This window comes from Carassius gibelio, chromosome B6 (genome assembly GCF_023724105.1).
Source record: "Carassius gibelio isolate Cgi1373 ecotype wild population from Czech Republic chromosome B6, carGib1.2-hapl.c, whole genome shotgun sequence".
Taxonomy (NCBI): Eukaryota; Metazoa; Chordata; class Actinopteri; order Cypriniformes; family Cyprinidae; genus Carassius; species Carassius gibelio.
Window position 1 is genome coordinate 10,764,920 of NC_068401.1, and position 22,419 is coordinate 10,787,338.

General features: G+C 37.1%; 1 protein-coding gene across 5 annotated transcripts in view; it reads left to right on the forward strand.

Annotated features, from left to right (window-relative positions):
• Positions 1 to 20,272, forward strand: part of LOC127959744 (dynamin-like 120 kDa protein, mitochondrial) — a 42,160-nt gene extending 21,888 nt beyond the window's left edge. For all 5 annotated transcript variants that reach the window (XM_052559102.1, XM_052559104.1, XM_052559103.1 and 2 more), the window contains 11 exons: positions 382 to 458; positions 1,500 to 1,665; positions 2,114 to 2,266; positions 2,378 to 2,486; positions 2,562 to 2,641; positions 2,759 to 2,899; positions 2,986 to 3,102; positions 4,098 to 4,191; positions 4,390 to 4,500; positions 18,033 to 18,101; positions 18,760 to 20,272. In XM_052559102.1, the coding sequence (XP_052415062.1) occupies positions 382 to 458; positions 1,500 to 1,665; positions 2,114 to 2,266; positions 2,378 to 2,486; positions 2,562 to 2,641; positions 2,759 to 2,899; positions 2,986 to 3,102; positions 4,098 to 4,191; positions 4,390 to 4,500; positions 18,033 to 18,097 (1,113 nt within the window). In that variant the 3' untranslated portion in view covers positions 18,098 to 18,101; positions 18,760 to 20,272. The remainder of the gene's footprint in view (positions 1 to 381; positions 459 to 1,499; positions 1,666 to 2,113; positions 2,267 to 2,377; positions 2,487 to 2,561; positions 2,642 to 2,758; positions 2,900 to 2,985; positions 3,103 to 4,097; positions 4,192 to 4,389; positions 4,501 to 18,032; positions 18,102 to 18,759) is intronic.
• The last annotated feature ends 2,147 nt before the right edge of the window (positions 20,273 to 22,419 follow it).

Consider the following 22,419-nt stretch of genomic DNA (forward strand, 5'->3'; position numbering starts at 1 on the left):
TTACTGATGCGTGCGCTTTATTTCATGTCTTCTGAACTGTTGACAAAAAACACCCACTTAGCCCCATTGTGAGGCTTGGAGGGGCCAGGACAATTGTTTTTATGTAACTCAGACTGGATTCGTCTGAAACAAGAAAGTCGAATACACCTTGGATGCTTTGAGGGTGAGTTAAACTGGCTAATTTTCATTTTTGGGTGAACTAAACCTTTTAAGTGTCAGCATTCTTGTATTCTAATTCATGTATGGTAAAATAATCAAAGCAACGTTAATTTCTAATTTCTAATATTAGTTATTTATTACTTAAAAATCCTGTAATGTACTGTATAATTTCTTATGACGTTTTATGTTTTATACTGTGTATGTCATGCTCCTCATTCATAGAACGAGCTGTTTGAGAAAGCCAAAAATGAGATCTTAGATGAGGTGATCAGCTTGAGTCAAGTTACACCAAAACACTGGTGAGCACTTCTCATTTCATTAACTACAAAATTAATTGTTGGGTGCATTATTTGCATATTATTACATTTCATTAACATTTAATTTGTCCTGTGTGGATGACTTTGTACTAATTCTGTTTTGCCTACTCCATAATTGACTACTAATTTACAAAAAAAGTTAAAAGGTCAAAAACCATGGGTACTACCAAACATTATATGTTTGTATCTGCGAGCCATTCATTACACATTTTCCCTGTGTGTTAACTTCAGCAATTATGACTGTCGAATGTCTGACTTGACTCAATGTCTTTTGCCCCGCCCCCAAATATATGATTCGACTATCAATCAAACATCGGCAATATTCGAAAATTCGAAAGTTTTGGAACCCCTTGCAGAATCTGTGAAAATTTGAATAATTTTAACAAAATAAGAGAGACCATACAAAATGTATGTTATTTTTAATTTAGTACTGTTCTGACTAAGATATTTTACATAAATGATGTTAACATATAGTCCACAAGACAAAAAATAGCTCTCTATCTCATGGCTTCAGGGATGACTCTACCATCAGAATGCAAAGCTGCAAGCTGTACACGGAGTTATGAACCTAAAACCCAGAGGAGCAAGCTAAATGAAATAGATCAGATGTTTGTAGGGGGCCCAGTGTGCTCCATCAGCCTCTCAAATCAATGGCATGATGAATAGCTGGAGGGTGGCTTCTCTGGGCAGCGCTAGTTTGGTGGTATTGGAGATGTGTGTGTATTGATGTACCACACTAGAACAAAGCAAACGGGAAGCTATGAAATATGGTTTCCTTTTATGATAAATGAGCTCCAGCATCACCCTCAAAATATTCTCATCTTTGTCTTAATGTCAAGTCCTATACTTTCCACTCGGCTGTTTAGGATTATGAAGTACATTTTTGGGGTTCTCTCATTTGACTGTTGAAAGAACTGAAAAGAACGTAATTAACATTGTTTATTGTGCGCTTAGCCTAGATTGAATAGCAGCTTGGTCATGTATATTTTAAGAATTAGCAAACATCATTTAATGTCATTTTAGGGAGTCCATCTTACAGAAGAAGCTTTGGGAAAGGGTCTCGACACACGTTATTGAGAACATCTACCTGCCCGCCGCTCAGACCACCAACTCGGGCACATTCAACACCACTGTAGACATCAAACTTAAGCAATGGACTGACAAACAACTTCCTCATAAAGCACTGGAGGTAATGAACACTGATGAACCACTGCTATTTCTTTGTGCTCATAGTTAGTAGTTAAATTTGTCAAATAGTCAGGTAAAAAAAGTATATTATATTATATTATATTATATTATATTATATTATATTATATTATATAAAAATAATGACTATTTAAAATATTCATAAAAAGCATATTAATATATAAAATGTAATCCATTCATAAAATGGAAAGCTGAATTTTCAACAGCCTTTACTCCAGTACATTCTTCAACAATTCCAGCTGGGCTGCTTAATACTTTGTGTGGAAACTAGCATTTTCAGTTGTACTTACTGTATGGTTAGGATTAGGGTTTGGCTTAGGGTTACTTGCATGTAATGCATAATTAATTATTATAATTGTAAGTAAATGTAGCGGGTAAAAATATTTCTCTTATCCAGTTTTTAAATCAGTCTTCTTTTCTTTGCTACTCAGGTTGCTTGGGAGACATTGCAAGAGGAGTTTGCCCGCTTTATGGCAGAATACAAAGAGAAAGACCAGGATGACATCTTTGAGAAGCTGAAGGAAGCTGTCAAGGATGAAAGCATCAAACGACACAAGTGGAATGAAAGAGCCATGGACAGCTTGGTAAATATAACATATAGAATTACCAGAAAATGTAGATTATTTTAAAAATGCAGCACACAGGGGTTTCTTCAGTGTTGTTGGTTAAATGTTACTTATGTATGTGCGGTTTAGAGAGTGATTCAACACAACGCTCTGGAGGATCGTTCTATCACAGACAAGTCCCAGTGGGATGCCGCTATTCAGTTCATGGAGGAAACATTGCAGTCTCGCCTTAAAGACAGTATGTCTATCTCTCATAAAGCCCTTTCTCGTCTGACAGTCTATGGAGTGTGTGACTCATCTTCCTGTGTTGCAGCTGACTCAGTAATAGCAGATATGGTGGGGCCAGACTGGAAGCAGAGGTGGATGAGCTGGACAAATCGAACACCAGAGCAGGTTGAACAGACAACACTATACATTTAATTTCTTTTTAGTATTACTAGAGTTTGTGGTATTACTACATGCAGGTGCTAGTGATAAGAAAGGCTACATTATATTGTTCCCTATCTCTAGCATATCCGTAATGAGACTAAAAATGAGCTGGAGCATCTGTTGAAGCTGCATGAGGATCACACAGCCTACCTGGCCAATGATGAGGTCACTACAGTGCGCAAAAACCTGGAGGGCCGAGGAGTGGAAGTGGACCCCGTACTTGTAAGTGAGACGCTTGGAGAGAATATCTAACATAACTATATGCACATCAGATTTTATTTTTTTCACTAAATTTAATCTTTCCGTAGATCAAGGACACTTGGCACCAACTCTATCGACGTCATTTCCTGCAGAAAGCGTTATTACATTGCAACCTCTGCCGGCGAGGTTTCTACTACTACCAGAGGCACTTTGTAGACTCTGAGGTAAAGGAGAAGCCTTTTTAGTCAAATTTACTAAAAAATAATGATCTTCCAAAATGATAACTTTTGGGAATAATTATAAGCTTTATGGGAATACATATATTTTATTTAATTGAATATGATTTTGTTTGGAGAAAAAAAAATACAATTTAAAATTTTAAAGAAAAAAAACAAAACTAAAATGAATAAGTAAAATAAATGTAATGCTATGTAACGTTTAAATATTCTTAAATCTCAGCTGTGGAATGACTGCCATTGGTGTCCATTTTCAATACTTTATTAACAGGGAATTTATTAAAGCTGCAGTAGGGAACTTTTGACGCTCTAGCGGTTAATGAACAGAACTGCTTGCGTCTTGCGGAAGAACATCGTAGCCGGAGCTACTTCTCTCTGTTTATGTCTATGAAGAATCACAAAGGTACTGGGTTACTCCGCCGCGGTACCCCCGAAGCAATCTAAAATAGTCCGAATATAAACACTTATTATAGGTGCACCCTAGTGATTCAGGACAAGCTAAAAACACGGTTTGGAAAATGGATTCATGGTGTACTCGCTTTTTATGTTCATTTTTCTACATTTTGAATTTGAACACAAACAAAGTTACGGACCGCAGCTCTGATTGGTTGTTTTTTACCGGAAGCGGATGGCTTTCTGCAAATGGCAATAGGACCACTGGGAGGAGCCAGAGGAGCTTGATTTTTTTCACAGATTATCTGTCTCATAATCTACTGTCAGGACATAATGACAGGTTTAACAAATATGTAAAAAAAATATATTTTTACAAAAGTTCCCTACTGCAGCTTTAATAAAGGCAAACCAGATAATAAACATAACCAAAATATAAACATAACATTCTGTAACTAAAGAAAACTCATTTGCATTCTTTTTATATAGTATAATCTTTTTGCCAAAGAATGTAATAGCTGTTTATTTTTGTGTTAGGTCATGTTAAAAAGTTCTTTTTAGCTAATGGTTTGACTTATTTCTCTGTGTTCCAGCTTGAGTGCAATGATGTGGTTCTGTTCTGGAGGATCCAGAGGATGTTGGCCATCACAGCCAATACTCTTAGACAACAGCTCACTAATAAAGAGGGTATGTCTGTGGGTTCTCATTACCAAACAAGCTTTCCTGCAAAAATGTCGTCAGTTCTGGTTACTTACTAAATCATCTGTTATTACAAATTATACCGGCTTCAGTGGGAGGAAACTGTGACTGAGACTAACTGGCATCATTACGTTCTACGTTCAAACAACACAAAAGTTTGTTGTTGTTGTTGTTGTTGTTTTACAGTGCGGCGCTTAGAGAAGAACGTTAAAGAAGTATTAGAGGACTTTGGAGAGGATACTGAGAAGAAAGTCCAGCTGATCACAGGCAGGAGGGTTCAGTTGGCAGAAGACCTCAGTAAGTCCATCATGCTTCTTCCTGATTTTTCCTGTGAAACAGTAGCAAGGCAGGGCGACCATCAGAGGGCAGTGTTGTTTTGCACCTGATTACTTGCTTGTTATCTACAATAGATCATTTATTCAATTAACACATTTCAATCCAGCTTTACATTTCCATTTTTTATGTCATGTTTATAAAAATAAATATTTTTTTTATTTTTTTTATTTTTATTTTTTTTTACTTTGGATGTGTATTTTTTTTATTAGATTTTTTTAGTTCAACGGTTCAGCTCATTGATTTTTATCATTTATGTAAAAAAAAACCTGATTGTCATACACTGAGTTTGAATGGTTAATCAAATCACCTTTTTTAAGCATTTCCTCACATTTGATTTCTAAATTATTATTTTTTTTTAAAGGGCCTAACCCATTTGTACTTAAGTGCCAGCCGTCTGCGGTTGGAATTCTGCTGCTTCCAGTGCTTTTCCTGTTGTGCCTTCTTATTCAATTTAAGTAATAATACTTCTGAATAGGATACAGAGAGCTTTCCACACTCTCTTCACTCTCGCACTCTCTCTCTCTCTTTTTTTTTTTTGTTCCTTCCTCTGTTGAGGCTTGAACCCTTAATTGCCCTTCACAGTGTGAGAGAGCTCCTGGCTGCACACAGTCTGCTGTCTGTCATGTCTTCAGCCCTGGTTACTGTTAAACAATCTGTTGATTAAAGCAGCAATTTGTGGAGGCACGACTGACATGCTCAGACTTGATCTGGTGCAGACACACGACTCGCACACACGTTCTGTCATTACTGTGAAAACAGAGAGTGCGGTAATGGCACTGCCGCCCAGGTTAGTGTGTGCTTAGACACAATGGTCAATCTGCCTATACAATGTCTTCTCATAGAAAGCCTCTCTGCCTTTAGCAAGAAGAATTTGTTTGCGTATATAAGAGGCCTCTCTAAATGCTTACGGTCTCTTTTTGAACAGGTTGACTTGCTTAAGTGTCTTTGCAGTGGACTGGAAAAAGCATGACTGAAGACATATTCACACAGATGTTTGATATATTCTGCCTGTTTAAAGGCCTGTTCGCACCAAGGATTGTAACAGACTTTAATAATACAATTCTGATAATCATTTTTAGTGCTATGAGAATAGGAAAGTCCTCACCATAACCGCAATGTTAATGGCACAGAGAAATGATACGGTTGTAATCAAGATAATGAATGATATACATTGACAGCAAAACAGAATCCACATAAACAGTAGCTTGTGCTTATTATAAACAATAGTATTGTGCATTGGAGTGGATTCTAATGTAGTTATTGTTTTAGTTATCTTTATAATTCTTGGTGTAAACGGGTCTTAAGTCTTTAGGGCACAATCTTTTAGGACAGAGTTTGACCAGATTTTAACCAATTAGAAGTGCTTCATCTGTTTTGACTGCTTTTGTGTCTGCCTGAATACTGTATAAAGACCAGGATGTTGGGTCCCGTGAGCATGTCCACTAGTCTTAGATGTCCGCCCCTCCACTTTTTAAGCCTGGTGTTTGGCGTTGGGTAACCCTTAGAGTGGATTCCTGTGCTGTAAAGCATGACGTTGCCTGGTGGACAACCAGCACTTAGGGAAAACACAAGCATGACCTCCCAAGAAGTGGCTGTTATGCTAATAAAAGCAAGCCTGGGCATGCATGCATGCATCAGTGCCCTAGCGGTTGCCACTGCACAGAACACACTGGTCACTCTATTAACGTGCAGTCAGTCTTATGAGTGAGAGTGGGCTGTGGTGACAGGTCTTGGATTGTTAATAATGGTTGCCATGATATGACAAACAATTGTGTTTTTTTTTTTTTTTTTTTTTACTTACAGTAATGGTTGGCAAAGTCGTCACTTTTGAGATTAATTTAATGTTACATGGCATGAATGCCATTAGCAGATTTCCTAAACTTTTGCCCTAAAACAAAATTTGATAAAAAAGTGACAATAATACTTAAAGTATTTTTAAAGTTAAAGACACCATTAACAGGGATTTAACAAACATGAAATCATAATTTATTGATTTAAGCTATTGACATGCCTAGACAGACCTAGCAGTTGAATTGTGTGAATATATACACATTAAGCATCGTTCTAAATGCACTACCAAGTTTTTTTAAATTTTGAATTGAAGCAGAAACGTTCTTATTTATTAAACAATATCAGACCCAGCTGTTTTCGCCACATCATTGTTGTCCGTTTTGCTTTCAGTTAATGAATAGAAAATGACTATTTGGCTATTTTAGCTTTTCTGTTTGGCATTGGGTTACAGGAGTCATAATGGCTTAATCATTATTTGTAGTGTCACATATAGTTTTTCCATTTTCTTACACCGTATACTGTAAATTTGTATGTACATGGGATAAATAAAAAGCATAATTGAAGTTGTCAGGCAAGAGATTTGCAAATGTGTTTAGTGTAAGCATACTACATTGTCTGTGTGTATACACAATTTATGCAGTGTGATGTTTTACTAACGGTTTTGCCACTTTTTTTGGGGTGGGGGGCAGCAGTTTCTGACATATCCTGGGATATGCAAAGAACATGAGTTTGGACAGAATCCTGGCTATGTCCAATTTCTTTAAAAATAGCAGGAAAGAATTTGTGGGCCTGTCTGGCCTTGCTGCCTTTCCTGCGTGAGGTGGCATCATGTTCCCAGGGTTCCTGGATGTACTTTTTATGCACTGTCCCGGGTGCCTCTCAGAGAGAACAAATGATCACATTTCCACCATGCTCACCTCTTAAATTCTTAAAGCATTTAAACAGTGAGGTTTTCAATCTGGCCTGGTTTCAAGCACCAGTATGTTACTCTGAAAGTTTTTTTTTTTTTTTTTTTTTGCTATCACCTTGCAAGCTGATTCAAACTCTCTTTTTACTGGCATCTATGTTTCTATGAAGAACCTTAAACCTCAGTGGTACTTTTCCATTACTCGTAACGCTCTTTATGGGGGAAAAAGTCTATTTCAATTATTTGAATGTTCTTCACACTTAAAAATGCTTCTTCGAAGAACTGTTCACTGAAAATTTCTTTGGGAGTCCCAAAAAATGGTTCTTGTATGGCATCCCTTGAAACCTGTTTTAGATAATCTAAAACCTAAAATAAGCACAAGCTTTCATTTCTCACCTTCCCAGAAATCACATTGTCATATAAAAAAAAAAAATCTAAATTTTCCAGAGCTTTAATGACCCTAGCATACTCTCTCAGTTGGCTCTTGCTAAAGTTCCATCCATCACTTTCTGACCAGCAGTTATGACAAGTGCCTAACAGACGTCTGACTTCTGGAGAGCTTCTTGAGGTTTTTACAGTTCAATGAAGCTCATTACTCTTTACGAAGCACTCTGAGCGTTGTGCTTCACTTCACTTTGATGACGCTTTGGTAGATCCAATCTTGAACTATACTGAGTTTTGCAAAATTGGATCTTTTTGATTCGTTATATTCCACTGGATGGTGATTTTAGAAGTTGGAAAGTGAACGATTTATTTTGGGAATATGTCTTGAAGCCGCATCTTTTCCATGTCGCCCACCTTACAAGACCCAACAGGAAAAGATTCCAGAATCCAGCAGCGGATGGGAGGGGTTAGGAAGCAGGGGGTTTTCAAGCTCCGTGATCTTTAAATCACCTATGAGCTGTTGTTACACGCTTCCCGTCTCTCTCCTTGTTTGCCTTTTTGTTTTTTTACGGATTGGAAAAACTGACAGCCCCCTTCATAAAGCGAGAGATGTATTGACGGGCTCATGGAACCTGGGGCTGAGCCAGGGGTTGAGTCCGGCTCATATGAGGCCGTGATGGGCTATTACTCCCACAGGTGCAGGGAGCTGAGCCGCTGACCCTGGCCTCACCTGTCTGTCTGTTTGAAGATGAGGAGCTAGGGGAGGGGACAGGGGCACTTCCCTTAACAAAGAGAAAAAAATTTACCCCTTGGGGCAAAGTCTGGTGTTAAGAGCGATTTGCCCTTACTTGCAGGCAGACAGGCAGTGAGCTGCTCTGGTTTCACACTTGGGGATTGTGCATGTGTGTGTGTGTGTCTTTGTGAGCGTGAGAGAGAAAGAGAAAGAGGGAGAGAGAGGGAATGCGTGGGATTAGATGTGCAAGATGGCTGCATTCAGGCTTGTTACTGTGGCTGCTGCCTGTGGGTGATGTGTCGTGTGTGCGTACGCTGTGCCAGGGCAGCTGTATGGCACTGTGCCTCAGCTGGAACTCTGCCTAAATTGCTAATATGCAGCTGGAGCTGCGTCAGGACGGCTTTGTGAACCTTTGATTTACCTAATAGACTAAATTCAATTACAGCAATTCAGGGTAGGGTGTATGTGGCTCCCCCTCTTGTCAAGCTGTATGACAGTCATAGACTTGGCATTTAGTTTCTTTTTTTTTTTTATGTTGGAAAATTTATGTCTAAACAGCCAGAGTAATTATTCTTTAGGTACTTATTTTTTGGCTTTTTAAAGGCCCTCAAGCACAAAAAAAAAAATGCCTATGAGACATGGCAACTGAAGGGTTGTTTTTCCACATTTTGAGCATTACTCTAGCTTTTTATATGGGGTGATAGGACAATATTGTGTTGAGAAGGGAGAGAGAATCAGGGCAAAAATAGGCTGGCTTCAAACTTGCATCCCTGCAGCAGCAATACATGTCTACAGCATGTGCACAAGCAGTTGAAGTAATAGTGAAGTTTTAGTTTATATTGTAAACTCATTAAGATTATATGAGCTATTTTATTAACCATTACTTGATTTTTGTGTTTTTGTATAATTGGAATCCATTACTTTTTTTTCCAATTAGATTTATTTTGATTTATTTTTACTTTCATAATTGAAATACATTTTTTGGCGGGGTTTTATTTGAGAATAACTGAGACGGTGGATTTTAAATTGGTCTAGCAACGACAGGGCTATGCATACATTAGATCATGAATTTGTATGGGCAATTAAAAACACTTGATTCTGACAAAATCAGAAACTCCACATCATTGGAGGTAAGGCTTTGTATTTACAGATTTTATGATTAGATTTGATTAAGACCCTTTAAGAAATGCTCTTATGTTCAGTCTCACACTCCCCCTCATCACCTTTGCATCATTTTGTCTCCCTTGTGACAGGATGACGTGGAAACCAGTTTTAGTATTCAATGAAAACCGCTCCTCCGTTTCCTCCTTGCGTAGTGATGTACTGTTGCTGCCCCGAGCTCTGTATACACAGGGTTTAACTGTGTTTGCATCAGGCGTTAGGTCACCACAGAAGCTGGTGTACCACCTCCTTACAGCGTCTTTCTCTCTCACTTGCTTTGTCCTCTGTCTAATCATTCCCTTGACTGTATGTTTTGGCATTTTATGGGCTTATGTAGAGCTTGAAGGATGAAAGTTATGGTGCATATGGCGCAGCTCAGGTGTGAACTGTTGATCCTGTGATTGTGTCTCACACTTCGTGATGTTGCACAACTAGATGGACTGTTGAACGTTTCGTCAAAGATCTATAGAAATAATCATCTATATGTTAAGAACAAGTGTTATTTTACTATTATCACTGGGTTTTGAATTGGGTTTTATTTTTTTATTTTCTATTTTAATTTTTATTTTAGTTGAATTAATTTTTGTATTTAAAAAAAAATATGTCAAAGTATTTTATTTATTTATTAAGGTTTAAGTTTGTTTAGTTTTAGTTATTTTACTACTTCGACTTAAACTAAACAAAAATGATAATTCAGTTTTTATATTTTACTTTATTTAAGTTAATGTTTATTTTACTTCAAGTAATTTATGGTTTTGGTTTTAGGTTTAGTTAACAATAATCCTGTTAAAAATGTGAAAATAGCCAATTGTCTGGTCCCGAATAACTTTTAATTATTTGTTTATTTATTTACTAATATTTTTACTTAATAATATTTTTTGACCCTGTTTTTTTAAATAAACGTTATTATTCTGAACTCACAGCAGTACAGAGTCATACAGCTATAATTTAACTCCATAAAGAACAATTGTTGTGATCCCTTCAGCTGGCAACCATTGAGTCATTCTTACTGCTGAGCCCTGTATTGACATGAAAACTTATTTTTATTGATTTATGCAAATGAATGTTCAGTTCAGCAGAGACATATGCAAAAACTTAACCAGTAAACTTATATTCGCGAAAAACGGCACGCTTTAGGATGTCACGCATCAATTTATGGAGAGCTAAATGCACTTGCCTTTCATCTGTAGCCAGCTTCTGTGTTTTTCCTTTTCTCACCCTCGCCTCTTCTTTCTCACACGCTCCCACCATATTCCCTGCACCCCATTGCTCTGATGTGAAAAGCATGTTTTTGGCCTGGCCCTACAGTGACAGAAAGACGATTATGGCTTTCTTTCAGGCCGAGAGGAAACCGCTCCCAACTCTAAAACAGCTGGAGCAAGCCCCATTCCCCTCCACCCCTGAAGCTGGCTTGTAGGCCCAGTCTTCCCATGCAAGCTGATAATAGGCCGCCCACTCCCACCACCGCATCCCCGTCACCCCACCCAAGTGCTCTCAAAGGTCCTGCTCCCCACATATAAATCTCTCAACACTTGTCGTCCCAGTGAAAGAAGTATTTTCCCTCTTCTCCCTTTTACTGTCACCCTGCCTTCAAACCTGGGGAAGTGAAAGTCATATGAGTGGGAAATGAACCAGAGAACTTGCATTTCCATTTCACCATTCGTGCCGTCACAAAAAGTGCCTCTAGGGTCGGCAGGATCAAGCCCCGTTGTCATTCGGTTTCCTGCAAGGCTGTTTTCAAAGCATTCGCACAACGCACTATACATCTATTTGTCAGATAGTCTCTTATGAGGTAATAGGAAAACCATACATCCTTCCTCGCAGAGTAAAAATAGAACAGTTGTTGTAGTGCCTCACCTTCTGGCCCAGTCTCGATGACACTGCGTGACATAGTGCTGCTGCTTCATCATGTCTTTGTTCAATTCATAGTTAAAAGAAGGGATTTACTGAAGCTATAATTTCAGTCCCGGCATGACTTTAATGCATTCTGTGAACTGCAGGAACAAAGTGTTTTTTCTTTTAAATCCAGAGTCCTAAAGTTGAACCCTTAACGAGTGCACAACATTCATCAGTAAATATGTTGCCACACCTAATGATTTATTAAATCGGGATCTGATGAAAAGCCTCGATGGATTTCTGCACACACATTTCTGTAATATTCAGACTGATTAGGTTCCATACAAGTGGGGGTTAAAGGGATAGTTCACCCCCAAAAATTTTATTTTGTCATTTAATCTCCCTCAATCCAGTTCTAAACCCTCTATGACTTGCTTTCTTTGTAACACTTTATTTTAATGTGTCCTTGTCACCTGTTACATGTACTTACTATTATAATAATAATAAATTATGCATAATTACATGTGAGTAACCCTAAAATAACCCTAATCCTAACCCTAACCATATAGTAAGTACATATAGTTGAATAATATTACTCAGGATATAGTAATGTATCATATAAAATAAAGTGTAACCGCGTTCTTCTTTAGAACACAAAACATGATGTTTTGAAGAATAGTTTGATTATTTTTGTCCTAATGAAAGTTGAAGTCCAAAATAACATCGTTCCCCATTGACTTTCATTGCATGGACAAACAACACTAAGAAAAAGGTTGGCACTCACAACTTAAGGGTGAGTAATTGATGACAGAATTTTCAATTTTGGAAGAAATCTCACTTTAAGATGACTATCAGTGTTGTCAAAAATTATAGGGGGGATTGAGTCCAACTGTGGCCACCTTCAATTTGGAGTGCAGGGTCAAAGTTGGATCTTTATGCTGACTGACATGCAGTTATGAGATCGTTCTTTTACAGCATGGGTAACTTTTGGTCTCAAATGCTAATAGAGGGACGGCCGTCTATTGTCCGGTTTTCAGGCTGTTCCATGTCTTGACTTGCCCCTTGTCTTACCTGTGCCAAAGCCCTGTAATTAAATGCTTATTGGAGGCCAGGCTGGAGGGAGGCTGTGAAGGGGGGGGTGAGGAGTTCAGCGTAGACCTGGGTTGACAGAATGCTATCTGCACAGCCCTCATAAGCAGGAGTCTCTCACGCAGCCCAAGGGGAAAGCAAAGAGAAAATACCCATTAGTTGCACCATCAGATGCTGTTCAAAGCTTCTGACTGATGGGTATGTTACAAAAGCCTGTAGTGGTAGAATCTGTAAAATCGTCATGAAACCATAACAATAGCAATCAGATGATAAATATTTTAATATTATGACCAATAACTAATATATAGATTTTGTTTTTTTTATGTGAAACATAAAATAAGATATTTTGAGAATTTATTATTTATTTATTTTTGTCTATTCAGTGGTAGTCTGTGGGTTTCAGTGCTGTTTGGTTCCTGATGTTCTGCAGAAAATTGCATACAGGTTTGGAAATGACATGAGGTTGAGTAAATAATGACAGAATTCACATTTTGGGATGGACTTAATTTATCCATTTTGACGAATTAATTTTTTTGCTAATTTATCTTGCATCCCTATCTGTAATGCTATGTTTTCCGTTGTGGTTTCATTATCAAATTGTGACAATTAGCATAGATCTATCATGGTATGTTGTCTAAGATAAGTGGATCTAAAGGTAAAAATGCTGAAAAAAGGGCTTGGTCATATTTGTATAAAAGGCATATATGTGACAATTTTTCATCAAGAATGCCATTTTCATCCAGTCATGCTAATGTAAGTTATTTCTGAGAAATCATCACAGGCTGTGATTTAACATCAGAAAAGTGATACACTTCATCTTTAACTACTTGTGTGTAAGATTTCACACACCGAGATAAGCCTGTTGTAAGCTGGAAGCTACCCCTATGTTGAACTCTGAGGTTCCCAAGATCAGAACTCCGGCAGTGGTTCTTCTCCTCCTTGTGGCTATATGTTTTAGAGATAACTTGGAGAGCTGATTTGTGGAAACACTGTTTTCCATGGGTTATTCATAATTTTTGTCCCCTTCCCGATAGGTGTTCAGGTGTGAATGTTCAGATGCATTAAGTTCTATTAATAGGATAGTTCACCCATAAATGAAAATGTTGTCATTGTTTACTCACCTTCACATTCCCAAAATTATCTTTGACCCCACTGACTTTCATTCAATGAGCAAAAACTAAATTAAATGTTTTTAGAAATATCTTCGTTTTGTTTTCCACAGCAACTACTTTTTTTGTTGTTTGTCTTTTTGCTGCTTGAGAAGCTTATCACACAGGTTCACACTTGAAGCGACGATGATTTGTGGAATGTCTTCAGTCATCTTGTTTCCGGGAAGGCGTGGTGGGAAACGTGAGCTGCTGAAAAGGCTGTTGCCACTTTTAATTTCTTCACTATTTTCCCTATTAACAATCATGCTTCTTAATGGCAAATACCGAAGGCCACCATTTATATCAAAAGGGATTGAGTTTCTCTTCAGGTCCTTGCAGCTCCATCTCCTTGGCGGGATCCCGTGCCCTGACTCTCACTTTTTTTCCTCATCCTTCTGTTCTCCACGACCACACTGTTTCACAGTCTAATTACAGGTCAATTAAGTGCTTTCTCCAGCCTTCTGCCGCTCCGGCCCCGGAGGCTTAGAGGCCCGCAAGAGTGGGAGTGAAAGAGATATCATTTCATGTGGAGATCAGGCGAGAGCCCCTTTCAAAGAAGGGATTGAGGAGGAATCCTAAAAGAGAGAAAGCCACCCCACACCTCCCAAAAAAGGAGACTACTGGGACAGGGGCCAAAGGATTATGGGAATATTCATGACCAGATAAAGAGAGAAGACCTATGAATGGATGTGTCCAAAAGCTCATCTCTTAGGTAAACAGGGGTCTAAATGGAGTTTGGACACTGTTCTCGGACTCACAGAAGCAGGGGAAGGAGCAGTTCTCTCTCCTGTGTCACATTTCCGAGGCGTTGAAAAGACCGTCTTGTTTTGGCCTTTTTTTAGCCGTCATTCTGCGTTCCTCCATGTGGAACAAACAGATGGTGACCAGAAATAAATATCTGTTTCTCACAGTCTTTTCACACACTTTAAGCCCATATACACAAGTTCACATCATCCTTAGCTGTCCATTCTTCTTTAAAACTTCATTGGCTGTAAACGTACACGTTTTCAATTAGACTTTTCCCAGACTTTCAGTTGGCACATGCAGCATAGTAGCTTCCATCACGTACTTCTTCATTCATACCATGTTTAGTATTTGTGTATTATGAAGTAGTTTTATTAATACAATTGGGACAACCATTACTATGCTGGTTTCAAAACAACGTAAGCAAGAAATTTAATTAATAAAGTTACAAAAATATATCCAACAGTATATAAATACGTCACCATTTTTCTTAGTAAATATATTTCTAAAGGTGCTGTTGACTTGAAATTTTCACCTGATGTCAGTAACAACCCAAGTAAGCCATACATACAAAGAAAAATAAATGAATAAGTTATGTGTATTAGAATGGAATGACACAGGGTAAAAGTATTGAACACATGAAAAAGCAATCCTGCCCCTAGTCATTGTGAATTAATATTAGCTGGTTCAATCTCAACACCTACAGTACCAAGATGATGAGGATGAAACAAGGGTGGACATTTCAGCAAGACAATGATCCCAAACACAGCCAAGAAATCTCTCAATTGGTTAAAGAAAAAGACAATTAAGCTGCTAGAATGGCCCAGCCAATCAACTGACTTAAATCTAATAGAAAATAAGAACTAAAGATCAGAGTTCATAAAAGAGGCCCACATAACCTTCAAGATTTGAGGACTCTGTAGCAGAATGGGATCAGAATCACAGCTGAGCAATGCCTGCGACTGGTTTATCCATACAGGAAGCATCTTGAAGCTGTCATTACCAAAAAAAAAAAAAGGATATTAAATAAGTATTAAAGAGCCAGTAAGATGAAAATTCTAAGCTTCCTATCACTGTTTATAAGTCCTGTACATTAGGTTTAAATCCATCCAAGGTTAAAAAACATTGTCATTTTGTCAAAATATCATTTTAAAATTACCTCAATACTCAGAGATCCCCAAACGCGAAGCTGTTCAAAAGATTCAGTTTCCTTAAACCCCACCTTTCGATAGCATACTGTGTTCTGATTGGTCAACTAACATAGTCAGGTTTGATTGGTTGTTCCACACATACCTCCACGGTAAACTATGCGTTAGCATCTGTTTGGGGTGAATTATGTCTTATTCCTCTCATCGCGAAGCAAACAGTAAAATAAAAAACTTGAACAGTCTCGCTGCTTTTTCTTCTGTGTGGGCGTATTCAAGCCGCGCGCTTCAGTTTGAATCTGAAAAGCGCGTTCAATGCGGGGGCGTGGTCACATAAGATATAGTGAAGGGAGACGTGAAAAACAGACATCGCATTGTTTTCAAATGGATTACTTTATCACAGAATATCTGTTTTCGGCAGCACTTGTTTAGTTTTAATGTTAAGCTTTCTATAGATATCTCTCTCATGTCTCTTCGTTGAGTATTCACGGAGTTACACTTCATTTTAATGACGTGTTTGTAAATGACGATCAGCACAGACAAAGGCTGCAGACAGCACACAATTTATTGACTTATTTGTTTTCTTTGTATGGATGGATTACTTGGGTTATTACCGACATTTGGTGAAAATTTCATGTAAGCAGCAGATTTAGAAATATATTTACTGGGAAAAATAGTGACGTGTTGGATACTTATTTTATCCGCTGTATATGGGGCCTATGTTTTACATTTTTTTAATCAATTGCTGTTTGCAGATATTTGATATTTATGTTCTTATATTCTGATATAATTTATTTAACTTTTTCTTTAAGTATTAAATTTTTATTTATAATATAATAATTTATAATGTTTATAATAGTGATGTATAATTTATAAATCCTTTATAAAATTTTAATAATTATTTTATATTATATTTAGTCATACCATGTTAACACTTATCAGTTAATTGGTAAATATCAGTGAATCTTTAATAAATGCATTCGTCACTGTTATTCGGTGACAGAAAGTAAGATCATGTATCCCCAAATTGTTCAGATGGAATACATTTTATGAATCTTTTCTTGCTGCTATCCTGCCCTTTTCAGAAAAGACCACGGGTGGCTTCAGTTTCATCTCCACACCTGCCGTGTCATAAGGCCCTCTCCAAAAAATCCTAATGCCTGTTATATTCGCTAACCTTCACCATTACTCTTTATGTCCCTAGGCTCAAAAAAAAGATAGTCAAAGTCTAAGCCACAAGATTGCGTATGTGTGTGTCTGCAGAAGGTGCTGAAGGCTCGTGTTTCCAGGCTTCAGGATATTTGTGAAAGTTTGTACGTGTGAGCACGTGTGCGGTTGTGTGGGGGTCATAGTATTGTATTTCAGTCCTTACAGATGTCAGATGTCCACAAAGTCTGTCTTATTTCTTTCATCCTACACCTCTGAGGAGTTTGGGGAATCCCCGTACCACAAATACACCTAAAATGGCTGCACGAGCCTCAGATGACAGTATTTAGTTACAGCCACAAACTTGTAGCCCAGTGTCCACTTCAAAAGCCCAGTTAAACTGTTGTCATATGAGACTTTAGATTGTTTGTTCTCACACTATTAGGTCACAAATGGTCTTGCGTGTGTACATAACATACATAAGAGCTCTGTTCCAAAACCTACTGAGTTGCCTTGCTGCCAACTGGTCAGTGAAACTCACAAGTGACCGATTTGGAAATTACTTCAGGTTCTCAACTCGACTCTCAATTGAATTCAATGCAACATTATTTTACAATTATTATTATTATTATTTATTATTATTTTTTTTGAATTAATGAATGAATGAATTTTATATTTATAATGTCTTTTTTATCATGAATGAATGAATTTTTATATTTAGAATGTCTATTTTATCATCAGCCATCTTGGATCTGAATTTATTTTATTTGTATTTTATTTTATTAATTTTTTTGTGAATGGATCTCACAAAACCTTATTTTAATTTAACTTAATATTTTAATTAAAAAAAAAAAACTTTTGGAAAAATAAACCTGAACCTCAATGTGGGATTCACCAATTTAAGAACAGAAATTGTAAATGGAGAATGAAACTGAATTTCATATTTTACACCTTTTCATTACCTTTGCTGCACTTTTTCGCAAAGTTAAAAGTTGTCACCCATTCCCACTCCTCCTCCATGACTCCCTGAAGGGGACATGCTTTTTTGAAGTAGCATGTGGAGGTGATGAGGTGCAATAGAACACCACCTCTTCATCATCTGCTCCTCAACCGCATGCACCTTTGAGTGCTGAACTGTCATTGGCCACCATCTGCTGTTTTAGTGTCAGAGAATGTATCCACAGTGGCACTTGACACAACTTGATACTTTATCTGCAGGAAAACTTAAAAATATCTGTATGCATTTGAGTCTTCGCAATGATGTGGCCAGGTTAGGGGTTTTCCCAGGAGAAGCTTGAACTCGAGAAGACTAGTGAATTCCGTCAAGTTCAGCGCATGGGAGATGAAATGGTAATTCTGTGCAGCATTATTAGTATATGATTTAATCACATTTGCATTTCTCTTTACAGAAAAAGTTCGTGAAATTCAGGAGAAACTTGAAGCTTTCATTGAAGCTCTCCACAAAGAGAAATAGAGCAGTAGGTGGTGTTTATTTCTACTGCATGCTTAAAGAGAGAATTTGATAGTAGTTAATTATTTAATCTGTCATTAATTCATTATTAATATATAAATAATTATTATTAATACTATTTGATGATATTATTGAAAAAATATTTATGTAAATATCTAATTTTATAATTATCATTTTAGATTTTAATTACTTTTTTATAACTCAATTTGAAAATATGATTAAACTAAGGCTGCCAAAGTAACACATTAACTAGAAGAAAGAAAAAATTATGCTAAACATCTAAGAAATTCATCAATGGACAGCCCTGTATATACAGTCGAACTAAAAATTATTCAGACACCAGTGAGATTATGAATTTTTTAATTTTGAGAATAGCAAAATAAAGTAAACCGTGACATATTGTACCTAAAAATACTTACAGTAATATAGTAGACTACCAGTCAAACTAATAAAAAAAATTTGGGAACAAAAATTATTTAGACACTTTAACCTGAACATGTTTTGCTTAAGTATTTTTTTCTTTAATTGCTAATGCCATCTTTTTACACCACAGACTGAACAAAATAAAGCATTGCTTGGTAATTGGTTGATGTATAAAATGTTTTTTTGTTTTTTTTTTGTTTAATGATTTGAGAAATAATTCTTAATCTTTTGTCTTCTTTCAGGATCATGTTGTTTCTGGACAGTCATGCCCTGACAGAAGAAAATGCACTGATTAAATACAACATTTTTGCTTTTTGCCCTTTGTAAATGAACTTTCTTCCCAGCTTCTTGTCTTCTCTGTTTTTAATGTATCCTGCTTTAGCTCTCAGTCTTCTTACACACGTGCACACTCGCACTCTACCCCCTTAAAAACAGTGAAAGTAAGCAAAGAGAGCTGGAGTCCCTTTATGTTTGCTGTATATTTAATCACCTTTGGAGAAAAATGACTTACTCGATTAAAGAATGGAACATGTCAGTGCCATGCTTTATTCTTTCTTCCTCCGGCGCTTAAAGCCACCAATGTGTTCACCAGACAAGTTCTACGAGACACCAGTCAGACAGACATGCACGTACATCTCCCAATCCCCCGTTCCCAATAAAGTATTTTGCTCTCTCTTTCCCCTGACTTTCTTTATTAGTTAAGGGGATGTTTATGGTGAAGCCAAATGGTAAAATGCATCTGTTATTGATTGGCCTTACTATATATTGAGAAAATATTCAAAAATGTCTTTTCACCAATTGCCGCCTCCATTTATGTTTTGGAGCTGTGATTTCACAACATTTATACAACATCTCTCTTATGACATATTAACAGTTAGTGAAGTAAGAGTTACAGTTATACCAGTAGACCACCATATAAATCCTTTGTAATTATTTTGTACAGTCTGCTGTCGATATATGCAGTTGTTTGTACAGTACATCTCACCTGCTTCTCATTTGCTTGTAGTCATCCTTAGCTTAGTTTAATATATTCAAGAAACTTCTATAAGGCTTGGTTCTGAAGATGCAGAGCATTTATTTATAAAGAGACCGGATCAAACCATCTGCTCACACAGGTGGATGAAAATGCATTGGCATATCCCGTTTGTTCCTTTGGCCCTACACACCATTTCCTCTCACTTTGTTTTGCTTTACTTTATGACTGTTTACTTTGAGAGATTCAAATGGTTCTGATTGTCATCTTCAGCTTTAGTGCACTTTTAATTCTTTGCTTGCACATTTTCTATTTCGTGCTCCAGAATTTTTGTGGTCTCACTGGGTTTTATATAAAATCCACATAATTGTCCTGATAATTTTGAGTGTAAGGGACATCACATCTTTGTTCCTGGTTGCTCATAGATGTAAATGGATAAATATACATGAACTTGTAAATTATCTCTAGAGTAAGTTTATTGAAATCATGGATCTGTTGTCACAACGGGAAAATACCTGAGTGTGGTGATTGTAACAGAATATCTGTTGGTTGATTTAGGAATGTTTCCTCCTTTTTGTTGTAGATTGTAATGTTGCATGTTGTACCCCATCAAAAGTGGTTTATTTATTAAATTGGTGTTAAAGAAGGAGTAATAAAATTGACTTTAAATGTATATTAAACAGAGTTTGTGGGTGTCTACAATATAAAACGTGTGAATTTCTAATGTTGAGAATTGTGCTTGCTGTTAATTGAATGACTGCTATTAAACTTTTTGACAGGTACAGTTAATGTTTCAGTTCGCTTAATGCTGGTTTATTTATAAAGCATTTGTTGTACTTGATGATTGGAAAACATGCATTGAAAGAGTCGGTTTGAACCTGGCTTCATCAATATTAAATTTTTATGCATGAATACACAGGCTAACCAGAATAAACACCACATTTCTCACTAATCGCTATGCTGTAATTAAGAAAAAGTCTATTAAAATATCCTGCTCCAAAGGCCTTAGTTTCTCAACAGGTTGGTTGTCCAACCAGGAATTTCAGCATTCCTATAGTTCAAAAAGTAGAACATGGTGCTATAAATGCTAATGTTGTGAATTTGATTGCCAGGGAATGCATGAATTGATCAGATGTATACACTGAATGCAATGTAAGTCACTTTGGGTATACCAAATGCATCGATGTTAAATAGAATCTAAATGAATTTAAAATAATGTTTAAATTCTACCTATGACATAATGTTAATAGTCTTAAGTTTAAAATGGGACCAATGCACACTACAAGCTGTACTTATGCAAAATATTTGTGTATTTGTGTGTGTGGGTGTGGGTGTGTGGTCAGACTGGCCGGATCTGAATGACCTGTGTGTAAGAACAGGAGTATCTCTGGAGTGGGCTCGGTCTGACTCTGGGACGGTGAGGGTCTCAGATGATATCATCACTGACCCCCTGATCTACGTCAGAGCAACAGCTGTGTTTGGTGAATCTATCCCCCTGCTAACATCTACAGGTGCCTGGCGAACTCTCATGGATTTACACCATTATCACCAGAAACAACACTGGACTGGACTGAACCTTCAAAGAAAACTTGCTTGTGCTGCTGATCACTCTGTTCCTCACTCATTTCTCAAGAATACTGCACTCAGTGAGGACATTGTTATTTTTACAGTAAAAGCCAGACTACAAGTTCTTCCAACTAGACTCAACCTTTCTATCTGGTTTCCTACAGCTCAGGTTCCTCACTGTCTGCATCACACTACAGAACATTTCACAGAAACATTGCCACATATCCTGAACAGCTGTCATGCTTACAAAGGAATAGTGGATTTGATAGTGAAAGAAATATCAAACTATTTACCATCTTTACTAAGAATATCCACACATTCTTGTGGAAATTCATCCATGTTTCAGTATCTGAACAGTAACTGAAATCTTTTTTCATCTCTCTGCTAACACACCAGATGTTGTTGTGATTAATGAGGAGTGTAGAGAGGTGTTTGTTTTGGAGGTTGAATGCACCTTTGACTAGTATGGAGGAAGCTTTCATGACTAAAATCATTAAATACCAATCACTCCTAAATACCATTTTAGAAATAGGTTATCGGCAAATTACTTGTTTTATATTTGGTAGTTTAGGTCACACACACAGGTCGGTTGTAAGAGGGCTTCAACAACTTGGAGGAGATGCTGTTATTTATATCCATAAGAACTGAGTGTTAAGCTTAATATTGTAAAGACCTGTTGCATGCCGCTGGTCCATGATCGTGTACATGTATTTAACTGCATCTATAATATTTATTCTTCTTTTAAGTGGACTTAAATTGTTAAAATGTGCTCAAAAACAGATCTGAAAACTCAATTTTCAACAATAATAAAAAAATGTTTACTGATAAAATAGATAACATTAGAAATACAATAGCGAATGTAGATTCTACATCGTCTAATACGCACCCAAAGATAAACTGCAGTGCTTTGAAACTATAGAACAGGAAGAGCTAAATAAACTAATCACTATATCTAAACCAGCGATGTTTATTAGATCCTGTACCCACTAAATTACTGGAAGAGTTGTTACCTGTAGCTGAAGAACCGCTTCTCAATATTATTAACTCGTCGTTATCTTTAGGTCTCGTCCCAAAGCCATGTAAGCTGGCGGTTTTTAACCCTCTTATTAAGACCCACAACTAGATCCTAGTGAACTGGCAAATTACAGACCTATTTTAAATCTCCCATTTATGTCTAAAATTTTAGAAAAAGTTGTGTCTGCTTAATTGAGCTCCTTCCTGCAAACAGATCATCTGTATGTAGAATGTCAGGTTTCAGGCCCCAGCATAGCACAGAAACTGCAGTTGTTAAAACTTGCGTCAGATCAAGGCTGCATCTCATTGCTAGTTTTACTTGATCTTAGTGCTGCATTCGACAGCATAG